At 34.7% G+C, this 16,072-nt stretch overlaps 3 protein-coding genes across 3 annotated transcripts; 2 read left to right on the top strand and 1 right to left on the bottom strand.

Annotated features, from left to right (window-relative positions):
* Nucleotides 1-3,921: 3,921 nt before the first annotated feature.
* LOC108462942 (uncharacterized) lies at nucleotides 3,922-5,798 on the top strand. The gene is made up of 3 exons (XM_017762856.2): nucleotides 3,922-4,255; nucleotides 4,340-4,630; nucleotides 5,198-5,798. The coding sequence occupies exons 1-3, from the start codon at nucleotides 4,148-4,150 to the stop codon at nucleotides 5,756-5,758; spliced, it is 960 nt and encodes a 319-aa protein (XP_017618345.1). The 5' UTR covers nucleotides 3,922-4,147; the 3' UTR covers nucleotides 5,759-5,798.
* Nucleotides 5,799-5,820: 22 nt separating this feature from the next.
* On the top strand, nucleotides 5,821-8,200 carry LOC108464207 (pentatricopeptide repeat-containing protein At2g44880). Its single transcript, XM_017764369.2, has one exon. It carries the CDS (start codon nucleotides 6,169-6,171, stop codon nucleotides 7,978-7,980), a length of 1,812 nt encoding a protein of 603 aa, XP_017619858.1. The 5' UTR covers nucleotides 5,821-6,168; the 3' UTR covers nucleotides 7,981-8,200.
* LOC108464206 (protein ARABIDILLO 1-like) lies at nucleotides 8,198-15,582 on the bottom strand. Its single transcript, XM_017764368.2, has 12 exons — nucleotides 13,387-15,582; nucleotides 13,078-13,236; nucleotides 12,911-12,991; nucleotides 12,654-12,785; nucleotides 12,101-12,228; nucleotides 11,543-11,630; nucleotides 10,862-10,956; nucleotides 10,531-10,594; nucleotides 10,258-10,433; nucleotides 9,150-9,371; nucleotides 8,740-8,824; nucleotides 8,198-8,617 (listed from the first exon to the last, which is right to left on the bottom strand). The coding sequence occupies exons 1-12, from the start codon at nucleotides 14,734-14,736 to the stop codon at nucleotides 8,441-8,443; spliced, it is 2,757 nt and encodes a 918-aa protein (XP_017619857.1). The 5' UTR covers nucleotides 14,737-15,582; the 3' UTR covers nucleotides 8,198-8,440.
* Nucleotides 15,583-16,072: the final 490 nt, after the last annotated feature.

Raw genomic sequence — 16,072 nt, 5'->3', positions numbered from 1 at the left:
ATGTCTGTAGAACTCCAAGAGTGACCAAGGAACTTGAGGAGGGACTAAGCCAGACCACGTTAGATAAAGGACTATTGTCAGTAACGTGTCATGCAAATAGGAAAAGGGTAGCTTTAGAGGCTTCGCCTTGGGGTCGAATATATTGTAATTTAACATAACCTTTAAGGTTGAAATTGGAAATAATATTTATTTTAATTTAAGATTTATGTTGTAAGAGATTTGTTTTTTTTTAATAAAGTCTGTATTTAACTTATTAAATCTTGAAATTGGTATTATCCCAAACCGGTCTATTTGTGGCACTCTACACCTGAATTCGGTGATTGGGTCGGGTGAGGGTGTTACACGTATAGTCTTTCACATGTTATTGATAATCATATATCGCATATAGAAACCTATAAGACAATTTCATAACATTAATTCATTTCGAGCATCATTTGACTTATTCACAATTTATATCCCCTACTAACTTGACTCGGACTCGAACGAATACATAGATCTTAACCAACATACCAATTTGGCACCCAGTGCCTCACTGAAACGTTCGAAGTAAATAGATCGTGGCTATCGCTCATCGAAATAATCGAAGTAATAGTTGTGCCCAACACTCATCGAAATATAGCCGAAGTAACCCGTACTCAATCTATCGTATGGCATGCCAACTATATTCGACTCTACTCGAACAATTAATAAGGTAACCAATTTTCTGATTTCATCACATAGCTCAATCATTTTATCTTTCTCATTTTATCACCAATTTCAATATTTAAACATATCGTATAACATGTTTCAACCCAATTCGATATCAGATCACATATACCAATTAATACATGCAATTTCTATTTTATTCAATTTAGTCCACTATCTCGATATGCAATCTCAAACATAGCAATTCCATTTAAATAATCATTGCCAACTCACCTCAATGTCATATTATGCAAAATATCATAAATATGCAACAATTAAAAGTGATCCCGAATCAGAGAAATACAAATCGAAATCTCGTGTCACTCATCATCGACTCACGCTTTTCCTTTCCCTCTCGATAGCCTAACGTCATCTTTAGCTATGAATAATAATTCAACAATTATACAATATCAATTTTCCATCCAAATCACATTCAAATACAAAGCCAAACATATTTTGCAACTTATTGAATTTAGTCCCTAAATTAGGGACAAGCATAACTTTCGATCTAAAACTTCATATTAAAATTCAATTTCATATTTATTCATTAGGTACCTTCTAATTTCTATTCTTAGTTCAATTTCATAATAGCTTTTCATTGTATGCAATTTGGTCCCTAATGTAACCAAGCTTACAATCAAGCTTGTTAAGCTTTACAATTTAGTCATTTTCATAATTTAAGCTTAATTTCTATCAATTTCAAACCTAATTCATCCAATTCTCAACAATGAAAACTTATCAAAATTTCACTAATTGAAAAATATTATACATGAGCTAGTTAAATTAAGCTCTCATGATTCGATTTCCATAAAAATCAAAGAAAAATGGTTAGGGACTTACTTGAAATTAGATGACTGAATGCTAGAATACCTAAAGCTTCTCATTTTATTTTTGTTCTTTCCTTCGACAACTTGGGGGAAGAAAAGGAAGATATTTCATCTTTCTTCCCACTTTAATTGCTATTTATACTATATTTATCTTTAATTAATCTTAATGAACCAACTTGATTATGTTTTAGTTAATTAATCACTAATTACTCAAGTTTAATCACATCCATCATTATCATCCACTAATACCTAGTCAAAAATGGTTTATTAACCATTTTGGTCATTTCGATAATTCTATCCAAGTCCCCAAGTCTTTTCCTAATTAAAAATCTATGGTAATTGGACTTTTACAATTTAGTTCTTGTGCCTTAATTAACCATAATTTTGGCTAAATTACTAAACTAAATTTCAATTCATCTATATACTAATCTTGTAAATATATCTATTTAATATTTACGGACTCAATTTATAAAAACAAAATTTTAAAATCACATTTTTCCACACCACTAAAAATTGGATCATTATAGACCTTCTCAGCATGTTTGACCACCTCAATTTGCACCAGGTCAAACTCCACCATCTCAACCACCTTCCTGATTAGGACTGCAACCTTTGATAATGGAGGTTGTTGTATCCAATGATTCCTCCAATTCAACCATGTTTTGGCTGTAGCAGTTCAGGCCTTTTCTTATCAAGGAAGGATTGAAGTTGTACCATCTTCCGAGCACAAAAGCATCCTAATAAATATTGCTCTGGTCATATGTGATGCTTCTCATTAAACTTGCATAAAATTCCAACCCGCTTATGAGCATTGATTGAATTAACAAAAATATTTTAAATTTTAAAAGTAGAAAAATAAAAAATTATAAAATTCAAAATTGATCACATTGATCGACATTCACAAGTCAATTTTTTTCTTTTTGAATTTCTATTTTTATAATTTCTTTATATTTTCATTTTTGAAATTTTCTAAATTTTTAACTTTTTTAAAATTTTTATGTTTTTAGAACTTTTTATTTGTTCAATTTTTTGCAATTTTTTGATTTTTTACTAATTTTTATTTTTATTTTTGAATTATATATTCATTTTTGAATTGTTTATAATAAATATTTTTAATTTTGTTTATTTTTAAAATTTTTAAGTTTATTTTATTTTTTTGAATAAGTAAGAGGAAGACACATGTCATTTTTATTGTTTGCCTACATATCACATCCTAATTGGCCATGTCACCCAATTATTAAAAAAGAAATGGTTTTAATTGTAGGGACCAATTTGTGTAATGAATGTTAATCTTAATGACCAATTTAAAATACTAAAAAGGTCCAAGGGCTGATTTGAAAAAAGTGACCAAGTTCAGAGGTCAATCTATAGATTAAATTTTTATTGAATGAATTGTAAACGAATATAAATGAGATTATAAATGAACATAAATGAACTGAACAAGATTTATTTATCTTTGATTTATCTAATAAACGAGATTAAAATTTTATTCATATTTATTTATTTAGTTCAATAAACGAACAAGAATCTAATTGTAGCGCTTTGTTGATTTATAATGCTAACCATAAATATGAGATATAATGTTATAAAAAGGAAAAAAAGTTACATAAGTTGTGTTGTGTAGTTGTCTGTGTACAAGTGGGTTGTTTTTCGTAATTTACATCTATTAGTTGTATGACCATCATTGAATTTGAACTCTCATTTTTGTATTATCCATGGCCATTTTATGTAGAGGAGAGCAATTTTTTGAGAAAGCTGATTAAATTGATTCAATTGGTTTATTTAAGTTCAGTTTACTTGATTTAATTAGTTTTTCAATCATGAATTCAATTTTGTTGGTTATTTCAGTTTGTTATTAGATGTTGAATTTTTAAATTGATTTGATCAAAATAAGACTTAATTTAATATTTCTTTAATTATTTAAAATATATTTATAATTTATAATTTATAAAATAAATATAAATTATTTCAAGTTCAATAACTAAAGTCGTTAAGTTGGTTAACCGACCAACCTAAAGTTAGTTAAGTTACATCAATTTTTATCTCTAATTCAATTGAGTTGGTTTTGTATATTATAATCAGTTAAGTTGGTTTAATAAAAAAAACCAAATCAAAAAAAAAATGCTCTCTTTTAGTTTTATGTTTCATGGTTTAATAAAAAAAAATTAAATCGAACGAAAAAATCAAATACTCTCCTTAAATATATTGTCTATAGTCAAAATTCATGGTTTCTTCATAGTCTTTTAAGATTCATATTTGAAGTCTGTATTATTCTTCCCAATAATATTATCTCTAATATTTAAACTTCTCCAATACATTCATTTTTCCTTTTAATTTAGTATTCAATTTAATTAGGAGTCTACAAATTATATAAATAATAACTAAATTGGCTCATATTGGCCGCATTGAGCTGGATCTGAATTTGCACCTTAGCCCAACATTCAAGTATCGTCCTACAAAACCAGACCGAACCCAATATATTATTCTCTTTGGTTTCTCTGAGCATCTCGGTTTCTCTACGTTCTTTCTTCACCCAGATAACGATTTTCTCTCATGTTAGAGTTCCAACCTTAACACAACTGCAACTTTCTCTTCTTTTTTTTTTCTTTTAGACCGAACAACCTTCTTTTATTTCCATGGATCGTTGGAGTGGTGTTTTCAATGTGAAATTAGCCCCAAACTGTAAAAATTACTACCGAATCGCCGCATCTCTCTGCTTCTCCTCTGCTTCCAAATCCCTAACTGTAAGTTTCTTTCGTTTTTCTTTCTCTCAAACTTGAAAAGCATGGTTCGAAATCTATAATATACCGTGAGATGATTGGAAATAGGTGCCATCAGCGAATGCCATATTTTTCAATGGAGACAGAGTTGAAGGGACAAGGAACCCTGTGGTTGAGAGGCTATCGGATCTGCAAAACGTAGCTCAAGTTTTGGTTTCTAAATTTGGCGGGTCTGTTAATGCTTGGGTCATCCAGGCTTCCATTTTCAATGGACCTTTTGCAGTTTACAAGGATTTTATCCCATCAGTCAATCAGTATGGTGAGCCTAAATCATATTCTCCTGTTGGATTCCCGGCTTCTACATCAACTGTCTCTCTCTTATCAAATTGTCTTCAACAGGTATATGCTTGACTGAAAAACTGGGTAAAAACAATTTTAAATACTCTCAATTTCATATTAAGCAAATGGTTATCACAAAAATTTGAATTTGAAAATAAGCAATTAAGGAGAATTAATAATATATTTATATTTTGTATTAATTATTATAATTTTAATTAGTATAATAATATATTTAACTCCAGATATTTATATATTCTACATAAATATTGAGATAATGTTTAAATATAGCGTGCTAACTTTTCTAAATCAAGTGACAATATTGCAGGCTGAATTAATTAAATTAAGACAAGGAAGATTAATTTTTTATAATTAAATTTAGTATTATATTAATGAAAATATATATAATTGATAAAAAATATTACTGTTATAATTAATTGTCTTTAGTTATTTACTTTTAAAATTAAGAAGATTAAAATATTTTTGTATTTGATAGAGAGAGTAATTTGCTTAATATTAAAATTGAGATGGAGCTTTTAAACAAAAAGCAAATTTGATGAAATAGCACATACTGGTATAAAGTCTTTGCTTGGATTGTTCCCATGTACTAAACTTATATCATTATTGCAGGCAGAAGATGTAGTTTCAAGTGGAACGAAGAAACCATGCTCCATTAGTTCATCATCTACATCACGACCCAAAACCGTAGTTCTTGGTTTCAGCAAAGGTGGTACTGCAGTTAACCAGCTTGTGGCTGAACTTGGTTCTTTGGATGACAAATCCCACATAAGAGAACAGCCTGCAGGGGTTAATGTCCAAGAGGAGGTTCAAATACTTCCCACGACTAAGGAAAGCTTATTAAACAGCATCACTGAGATTCATTACGTGGATGTGGGGTTAAACTCTTGTGGTGCATACATCACTGACCAAGACGTGATCGAAAGGATATCGAAACGGGTTGCGGATGGAGGCCCCAGGGTTCGTTTCTTTCTGCATGGAACTCCTAGGCAGTGGTGCGACGGCCGCAGAATTTGGATACAGGATGAGAAGAACAGATTGTATCGTATGATTGAAAGCGAAGATGAGAAAAGTGGTGGGAAATTGAAGGTGTGTGAGAGATTTTATTTTGCTGATAGGAAGCCTGATATGCAGATGCATTTTGAAGTTATTGAAAAGATGGATGTTAGTTGATTGAATAATAATAATAATCTGAATTCAAAATAATCCAAAATTTGAACCCAAAATTGCTCGATTTAAACAAATTCAACCACTCGGTTTCATTTTCTTTTACTCGCTTCTGTTTTGCATGGAGCAGTCAACTCCCTTGTTGGGTGTTACGTATTAAAACTCTAAACTCTGAAGGTAGCCACTTTATGTCGGTATTTTTACCGGCAATCACCTCTGTTTCGCAGGCGAAGAGGAAAAAGTATGCAAGACCGTGGTGAAGATATTATAAGATTAGATAATAAACCCGTATAAAAATTAAGGGGAAAGTAGCATTTAACTATTTAAGGCAATTCCTTTAAAATTTTTAAACAAATTCAAATGATTTTTCTGTTCGAAATCTAAGCCAAAGGGACAAGAAAAAGCGGCGTTGATAGATGAGATATAAAGAAGAACCACACTTGCAGTTGCACTCGCTATGGCGTCCGGTCGAGAGAAAATGCATGTTTCTTCTCCAACAAAAGAACACGAAAACCACTCTCCTCCAAATCCACGCTTTCATGCTCCGTCACTCCGTCGAAACCAACCTTAATATCTTCACTAAGTTCATCAGGGCATGCGCTTTTATTTCCTCTCTTTCCGCTATAAACCACGCCCGCCGCTTGTTCGATGTTAGGCCTCACCGAAACGACACGCTTCTTTGCAATTCTATGATCAAAGCCCATCTGGGTGTCAACCAATTTACCCAATCTTTCACTCTTTATAGAGATCTTAGGAAAGATGAGGAGGGTTTTGTTCCCAACAAGTTCACATTTTTGACCCTTGCGAAGTCTTGTGCTTTAAACATGGCAGTCTGTGAGAGTTTACAGATACATAATCACGTGATGAAATTTGGGTTTTGCTTGGATTTGTATGTTTCAACAGCTTTGCTTGATATGTACGCAAAGCTTGGAATCATGGGTTCAGCAAGAAAGGTTTTCGAAGAAATGCCTGACAGAAGTGTAGTTTCATGGACAGCTCTGATTTGTGGCTATGCAAAAGCTGGGAATATGGAGAGAGCAAAGAAGCTTTTGGATGAGATGCCTGAGGAGGAGGATTCTGTCTTATACAATGCTATGATTGATGGGTATGTTAAGTTGGGAGATTTGGATTCGGCTCGAAGTTTGTTTAATCAAATGCCAAATAGGAACGTGATTTCTTGGACTATCATGATTAATGGATATTGCAATAGTGGTGATGCTGTGTCCGCCAGATTCTTATTTGATTCCATGCCTGAAAAAAACCTAGTATCTTGGAATGCAATGATTGCTGGGTACTGTCAGAATAGGCAACCTCATGAAGCATTGAAATTGTTTCATGAACTGCAATCGACCACATTGTTTGAGCCAGATAAAGTTACCATTGTGAGCATTCTTCCACCTATTGCTGATTTGGGTGCTCTTAAATTGGGTGAATGGGTTCACCATTTTGTTCAGAGGAAGAAACTTGATAGAGCAACCAATGTATGTACAGCACTTGTTGATATGTATGCAAAATGTGGAGACATAAATAAAGCGAAAAAAGTTTTTGATGAGATGCCAGAAAGAGAAATAGCTTCATGGAATGCTTTAATAAATGGATATGCTGTAAATGGGTGTGCCAAAGAAGCATTGGGTGTATTTTTGGAAATGCAGAATCGAAGAATCGTGCCAAATGATGTGACCATGATTGGTGTTTTGTCTGCTTGTAACCATGGTGGTCTGGTGAAGGAAGGTAAGAGGTGGTTTAAAGCAATGGCAGATTTCAGGCTCACCCCGAAAATCGAGCATTATGGTTGTATGGTTGATCTGTTAGGGAGGGCGGGATGTGTGGAGGAAGCAGAGAAGCTGATAGAAAGTATGCCATATGAAGCCAATGCAATAATTCTCACTTCACTCCTATTTGCATACTGGTCCTTGAATAATGTTGAAAGAGCAGAGAGAGTGCTAAATAAGTTGGTCCATATGGAGCCAACTAATCACGGCAGTTACGTGATGTTAAGGAATTTGTATGCCGCTGAGAAAAGATGGGAAGATGTAGAAGAAATTAGGAGAGAGATGAGAAGGAATGGGGCTAGAAAAGAGGCTGGCTGCAGTCTTATTGAGGTTGATAGGAGGGTTTTGGAGTTTGTATCTGCAGATAAACTGCATCCTCAATGGGAATTGATACAGTCTGTGTTGCTGCAGTTGCGGATGCACATGAGGGGACAACCAGAGATGGAAGCTGCTTAAGTCGAAGAATGTTTTCTTTTTCTAATGATGCTTGGGCAAAGCTCAAAGCTAAAGCAACTACAGGGAATAATTTCATTAGCTAATGATGTTCTGTGCATGAGATTAGAGCTCTCAACTAGGCCAATCGAGTTGAATTTTGATCAAGACAAATCCCCATCTGCAATTTGAGTCACTTGTAATTCGAATCATTTGCGATAATTCAATTTTAACATTTAAATTATTTGGTTTCAAATAATTTTAAGTTTTCATAACGGCATAAATTACATAATTGTTCCAATTAATACAAAGACAGAAATGATGAGTTACATGCTTACAAATCCTCATGCAAAGATTAGTTGCAGGGAAGGAGAAAGTAAATTTATTCAATCCTAAAAGTATGAAAATATTGAACAGACTTCGTATATTTGAAATGTTACAGTGGCATCTGAAACCCTTGGCTAACACTAAGGTGGTTCCTGAATTAGATGGAATGTTCTACTTGGTGGTGCTCAAGGTTTCGGAGTACGATTCGTGCAAAGATTTTAGCCTCAATAGGAGCATTTGCTGCTGCGGCTGCAGAACGTAGAACCCTTGCCGCTCCAGCACCCTGCATAAGGCTAGCATGGTGCACTGCATGTCGACCACCAGGGATGGTAAACTGCAATTATCGAATAAAATTATATATATAATAACCGACAAAGGAACATGTAAAAATCCCTTGGGAGTAATATTTTAGCAATATATATTATGCTTAAGAAGGAAATCATAGATATAAATTACCTGGAGTAGAGCAAATGCAGCACATGACTTGAGTATTGAAGATGAGTTTCGAAGCATGGAGACAAATCTTCCAATTTCAGCCCCACTAAGGAATATAAAAAGTTAATTCGGGGAGGTGACAATAAAGCAAGCATGACATGAAGGAGAGAGGGCTAGCATAAAAAAGCGACCACCACTATTCAACATGATTAATGAATTCCAGGCAGTAAAGAATAGCTGGAACAGGATTTTAATAAAGAAAATTTGGTAAGTGAGCAGCAAACTCACTGAACAGGTTATTTTATCGAGTGTCGCACAAACGTAGACAGATATCATACTGGGGTTATCTTTTTGTAACTTCATTTAAATTAAGAACATAATTATCTCGAAAGTACAGATGCTTCTGCAATACAAACAGAGAAAAGGCAGACCTGCATCTTAGATGCCCTGCTTCTTGAATGCGAGCTTTTTCAGTTACTTGTGCCAATGCTGCTGGAGCTGATGAAACAGCTGCTGCTGCAAATGCTTGTGCATCGGAGAATCTGAGAATAAAAGCTTCGATATGCTTCAAAGCCAGTCTTCTGGGCCCATCCATGCTCACACTCTTTAAACTGCTTTCTGATGATGTGACCATTGGTGTAAACTCATCAGTTCTGCTTAAAATATCATTCAGAGAAAAAATATTACCAAGATGGCTATGGATATTATTTAACAAGATACATGGATATTAACATGATATGATATCTTGCAATGCATAATAAACCACTAACTGCTTGGTCATATCAACCTCATCTATCAGGATATTCATCATTCTGGCGCTTCGATTTATCTTCTACCAGATAGCAACTCTCAGAAAGTAATTTCTGAAAAGAAAACTATTTAATACCCTTTAAAGTCACTATTGCCAATGTCATCTAAAATTTCAATTCAATCTATCAAAGAGTGTTTCTGTAAGAATTACTCTATAAGTTTAATTAATCGGTTGGCTTAATTTTTAATGTGCACCTCTTATTCAACCAAGGAGGATATATAAAGGAAAACCACATATGCCCCAAGATTTGAAGGTAAAAACCAAAATTTAACTATCACTGTTTACACTCCATAAAATGTGAATGTAGCTTCCACAAGTTCTAATTGATCTTAACTCATTACTTAGGTAGGAATAATGGTCAGCATCCACATCAGGCTCTAACAAAACCTGTAACAAAGCTATTGCCTTTTTTTTCTCTGAACTTAACTGAAAGATCTATGAATAGAAACATATAATTTTTATCCATATATAACTTTACTGATTTGCTCTGTTTTTAAGCTGTTATAAGGATAGAGATAAATTCCAGCTTTCAGCCTTTGTTAAAAATGGTCTTTAACCTTAAACTTCATCATGATAAGGAACACTACAACAATATAATATCAATTACATATTATAGTGATCAGCATACAAGTAAACTTAACACTACAAGGTCCTGAAAACAATCTAGACAGAAAATAGAGAAAGATATGTTAGTTAAACTTTATGCAATTAAGGATAGCAACGATTACCTTCCATCAAACATGTATGCCAGTGCCAATGCAGCCATGAAGCATGCCATCTTTGATTCTGATGTCAAACAAAGATGAACAAGTGCAGGAACCCCACCTTCTTCAACTATCCGAAGAGCATTACTATGGTTAAAAGCAAGGTTCCAAAGAGCCCCTGCTGCAGTTTCATGAACATCCTGAAAGTGAAAGCAAAAGTTAAGATCAACTAAGATTCCACCGAAACAAAAATAGATTATGCACAAACTATGAGCGCGGGATTATGAAAATGCTTACTTCAGCATCAGAGCGAGCAAGAGCAATCAGAGGTGCAACACCACCTTCTTGTCCAATAGCAATGCTGACAAAGAACGATACAAATAGCATCAATATTCTGCCTATTAGCTATGGCATCACAAAATGAGAATATCTTATTTGAATAATGTATGAACTAGAAGAAAAATGCAGTTGTGCCGTTAACATTAAGAAATTCTTTAATACAGTTCAGCCTATTATCCAGTAAAAAACTTCCATGTCTTATCATGAAGCTTTGGTAGTGGTAATCATGATAATTATTGCCAACTTCCTCGTAAGTCATGTCCACATACAGAATCAAAAACTGCAATACCTGTTGGCTTCTGACACTGACAATCCCCAAAGAGCACCAGCTGCCCTCTCTTGAAGACCTGGGGAAGCATTTGAACAGGATTGGGCTAGAGTAACCTGCGCAAAAATAATAATAAAAGAAATTTAGAGAAAAAATCAATACCCTTAAGATGTAATGAGCTCTTTAACAAATGAAGCACATATTAGTATCACGACAAAAATTTTATTCCGATTGGCTCTACCAGAGAATATCATGAAGCCAAGAGCATAATTCAACTAATCTTCAATTAAAATTACTCAATTTCCATAGCACTTCATTGTAGTGGTTAATATTATTTCAGGATTCAGACTTTTGCACCATCTCACTAAAACAAGGGAAAGGAATGAAACATCAAATATGTCTATTGGAATCCAGGCATACATGAAAGAGAAAGCTTCAGATGACTAAGACACATCCACTCCACATTTAAACATATAAAGGTAAATTAAGGAATTACTGCAGTAAACATAATTTAAGTCTATGGAGAACAATTTGCCCAAGCAAAATTTATGTAATCTGTACACCAAGTTACTGGATATTTGGAAGCCTTTAAATGGACCACCAACAATTATCCACTTTTTGTTTCACATAATGGTAACCAAGACTAGCCCTGCTTAGATGGAGAAAAAAATAGGGGCTAAAAAAAAAAAAAGAAAATTATACCAAGGCCTCAATACCACCACCAGCTGCAATTGCTTCTCGATTTCTGTCGTCAAATGATAAATTCCACAATGCACCAGCAGCTTCTTGCCTGTTTCAATCAGCAGATATCATATACATTAAAACAAACCTATTAAGGAAACACAACATAATTTTGTGCGTGGAGAAAAAAGAACCTAAGGTCTATGATTATAGACAGGATTTATTATTGTATATCAGCACGAAAAAGGAAGAGAGCTGAAACAATATTGTCGGTCCACGAGATGAACACTGACCCTATGTACAGGCAAAAGCATCTAAAAAGTTGTATAGAGATAGCAACATGTTCAGCAGAAGAGAATCAGAACTTTGGACAGGAATCTGATGGAACTAGAGGGAACAATCAATGAAAACCTAGGACAGAAAAGCTTTCAGCTCCAGCCAAAATCAATTCTAAAGCATCAGTTCTATGCTGCCAAATACAGCAAAACTTATAATGAGAAAATGCACTTACACTAAAGATGCGGAAATGAAAGCATTTAAGATATCAAAGAGCCAGAAGAAACATGTAAGTTAAATTACCTGACACCTTCATGAGGAGAACGAGTAAGATGAACTAGTGCTTCAAGAGCACCAGCCTCTTGTCCTACAGCAGCATTGTTACTGTTGCTATCACCATGAGCAGCCAAATTTGCTAAGGCCCGAGCAGCCTAGTATTTTTAGACATGACATTAAACAACTCGCAACAAACATGCAGTACTTGTACACAACTAATACTAGAATGCTAAAAAGGAAAAAAATGGAATATTGAATTTAGAAGCTTTCCTAATTCCATGACTACCAGAGAGCTGAATGCATTGCATAATTAGCATTTGCACATGATAGGATGCTTAGCATCAAAGAAGTGCAGTATGGCATTGATAAGGGTACTAACAAAGTTTTCAACAATCTAGAACAATGTGACAAAATACTCTAGATACTGTGGTATCAATTTCAGAGCTGTTGAGACTAGGTGTTGTAACAAAGAAAAATCAGATAACTCTAATAATTTCTAATCAAAACAATTCAATGGAACTTTAGGGCATATATCATGCAGAGTCAAAGGTGCGCTTCTTAATCATGAAAGTAACAGCACCTGTTCTTGCACTCCTTCAAACTTGCAACTACGAGCAAGCATCACCAATGCATGCACACCTCCTGCAATGGCAACTTCCGTACTACATTTATCATCGGCTGCCAAATTTGCCAAGGCACCAGCTGCACGCTCCTGAAAACAGAAAAAGGAAATCACGATCCAACCAATGAAGTATAAGCCTGAAACCATGTGCTGATGCTCACATGGTATTGAAAAATAGCACACAAACCAAATACATTGCATAAAGAGAAACATACAAGAACTCCATCACAACCAGAAGACCATTTGAATATAAGGTCAACCAAAGCTTTGACTCCACCAGCTTCAGCAATTGCAGCCTAAATTGTTAAAAAAGAAAGTGATTAGAACGAGAGATCAAAAGATTATGTTCCCAGGTATGAGAAAAGGTGCTGATAGTACAAACCTTGTGCTCTTCCCCGACAGAAAGGTTCCATAGCCCTCCAGCAGCCTCCTCAGCTACCATCCTGTTCATGGACCTCGCCAACAAAGCAAGGATATTAATTCCTCCTTCTTCAGCCACAGCTTTTGCAACATTTGCATTCACTGACAAGTTAGCTATAGCCTACACCATCCAAAAGTCCAAATCAACTATATCGAATAATCCTATAGGCAGTAAAGAAAATCAGATAAAAGGAAGGAATATGATGTAGTTGTTACTGTGAGGATAAAACCATAATTTTTCAAAATAATATATACATATATATATAAAAACCTTTGCAGCCTCAGATTGTAGCCCTTCCCGCCAACATTTCGCTAGGTTCAGAAGAAGTCGGATGCCACCATCTAGCATAACTGCTTCAGCCCTTCTGCAATCTATGCTAGCATTTTCATCATCAATAACAACAAAAGTCGCAAGTCCAGTGGCTGCCCTTTCTTGAACATCCTCTTGTGAGCTCTGCATTAAGCTGAGCAACAGTGCCGCTCCTTGCTTAAGCCAGAAATCATCAAGACCTTGCGGATTGCTCTCAGCAGTACGCAAAAGTGTATGAGATAGGATCCATTCAAGCCAAGTCATGATCTCAATCAAGTTTTTATCTTTTTTCTTTGAGCACCTCCAATCTAAAAGCACGTTCCTCCCTTTTTTTGTGGTGTCGGCAAATAAAGAAGATAGTTCGATAAAAATATCTGAAAAAAGAGAAAGCAACAATTTCCCTTTGGTTTTAATTGTGCTAACACTAGTGTCCTCTTCAAGAACCGGACAATTTAAAGCACACAAAACCTTCAAGCTCTGGGATGAGAATAGTAATCTAGAAACATCAGTTGAACCAATATCAGTTCTTGAAACATCCAGCCCGATCAATTTAGGCAGCTTGTGCCAGAGATGTGAAACCACACTCCAGTTCATATTTGACGACCCTGCAACAGAGAGAAACCGGACAGATAAAATATTTCCCAAGGCTGCCTCATCAACATTCAAACAATCAAGGAACCCAATGTCAATCAGATTAGGACAGTGCTTAGCCAAAGCGTTGATTGCATCGGCAAAAACATTCTTTATTCCAGATAACCGAAGTTTCTTCAGCTTTGGACAGCAAAAAGCTATTGCTTTTATAGCATCACCAGTGATCCTTTCACAAAAGTCTGGACCGAGCTGAATACTTTCCAGAGCCTCATGTCGAGCAACAATCACAGATAGAGTGGCATCAGTTATTTTCCTGCAGTAATCACCATTTATTTCACACAAGTTCTTAGCTTGAAGATGAATTACTGCATCAGCAGACTCTGCCCCTCGAAACTTTATCTTTTGAAGATTTATACACCTGGGGGCAAGTGAAGTAGCCATTGTAGTATCAAATTTATGAGCACGGACATCCAATGAACTCCATAAACATTGAGAAGCAGCCAAAACCCTCCATGCCCTACAAGTCGATGACAAACTCGCCCGATCACGATAATTCAGCCGCGAAAATAAGTGAATCACTGTATCATCAGGTAAGATTGTCCAATCCACAACCCCATTTCTCTCAGTACCTAAATCCTCAACTCCGGTTTCATAGCAACTTAGTGATACAACGCTATCCTTCCCTTTATTTGCCACCTTGCGGCGCACCCTACGACTCATATCTTTTGATCAATCTAATAACAACTTCAGATGCCGAAATCCTTGCAAGTTGCAACCTCGAAGCAACTTAACCCTATAAGACTATAACCACTCGATGCACAAACAAGGAACTAAAATACACAAACGCTTCAAACACAAATACCCAATTCATAAAACCACTAAAGAAGCATAGAAGACCGAAAAAAGCAACAGTCTTTGGCCTCAAAAACCCTAACCCTCTAACCAGAAATCGAATATTGTATGTATGTCACACGCAACAAATCTTGAATTTTGATAATTTACAACAATCGACAAACTCAACAACCAAATAACATCTTGAATGATAAATGCATTGCAGGGAAGGAAATCGAACGTCTCTTCTCAAACATACGAGATTCCAGGGCCTTCTGGGTACGTGGGTGAACCATTAAAAATCTCGTAACTTTCAGATTAAATCACTAAGCCCTTTTTCTTTTCTTTTTTTATCGGATGGCATTGAAAGAAGCTTCAATGAAAGCACGAAAAATAGGCAAAGAAATGAACCATCCCTCAAGCCATGTGTCTACAACTCTGTTGGTTAATAATTTCCATTTTGTGTTAGGCACGCAAGGAAGAGAGATAGAGAAGGATAATGGGAAAAATTGTAGCGACAAATTTTTACAGCATTATATTAAGATGAACAAATCATGGGCTAGGCAGACAAGAGGTTTTTCTTCTTTTTTCTTTTTTTCCCCCCTTTTATACATCAATGGAGATATATACACATATGCAAACACATATATTGAGTCCTCATTCCATTGCAGAATGTAAATTTTATTCTCGTTACGTTACAGTCAACATACTTTATTGAGTTTCTTATATTAGTCGTTAATTGGTGTCAACATATCATTTTGGTCTTATTTGTACTCCTATACATAACTCTAGAATGCATGTTCATTTAATTGAATAGTATTTATATTATAGTATTTGAAACAGTTGAACGGATAATTGGTTGGTCAAAAATCGATACGAACAGATTAATTAACTAGTTGAATCAATTTTTATTTTAATAATTTATTTAGTTTTCAATGAACTAATAATTTGATTGGTTCGATCATCAATTCAAACTATTTTTGTGTATCAAAACATTAAATAGTATTTTCTATGCATAATTCTAAGATATTCGATTCCATTTCATTCTAATGGTAAAATTGAGATTTAACATTGATGTTTCAAGTATTGAGTCCTATAATACGTAAGTATGATGTATGAGTTCTCTCTCAAATTTATTTTGAATTTATGTCTCACTATATGTGATGTAAGTTTATCCCAATTATTATAATATAGCTCGTATATATTATAGTTTTTCAATTTATTG

This window comes from Gossypium arboreum, chromosome 8 (assembly GCF_025698485.1).
Source record: "Gossypium arboreum isolate Shixiya-1 chromosome 8, ASM2569848v2, whole genome shotgun sequence".
NCBI lineage: Eukaryota > Viridiplantae > Streptophyta > Magnoliopsida > Malvales > Malvaceae > Gossypium > Gossypium arboreum.
This window is presented reverse-complemented; position numbering and strand designations above follow the sequence as displayed.

Excerpts from the sequence above, each read along its gene's own strand:
- LOC108462942 (XM_017762856.2), top strand. The coding sequence starts at position 4,148 with ATGGATCGTTGGAGTGGTGTTTTCAATGTGAAATTAGCCCCAAACTGT. Across the intron at positions 4,256-4,339 it reads CTGCTTCCAAATCCCTAACT|GTGCCATCAGCGAATGCCAT; the intron begins GTAAGTTTCTTT and ends GATTGGAAATAG. Across the intron at positions 4,631-5,197 it reads TATCAAATTGTCTTCAACAG|GCAGAAGATGTAGTTTCAAG; the intron begins GTATATGCTTGA and ends TCATTATTGCAG.
- LOC108464207 (XM_017764369.2), top strand. The coding sequence starts at position 6,169 with ATGAGATATAAAGAAGAACCACACTTGCAGTTGCACTCGCTATGGCGT.
- LOC108464206 (XM_017764368.2), bottom strand. The coding sequence starts at position 14,736 with ATGAGTCGTAGGGTGCGCCGCAAGGTGGCAAATAAAGGGAAGGATAGC. Across the intron at positions 13,237-13,386 it reads TACAATCTGAGGCTGCAAAG|GCTATAGCTAACTTGTCAGT; the intron begins GTTTTTATATAT and ends TGGATGGTGTAG. Across the intron at positions 9,372-10,257 it reads GCATACATGTTTGATGGAAG|AACTGATGAGTTTACACCAA; the intron begins GTAATCGTTGCT and ends TATTTTAAGCAG.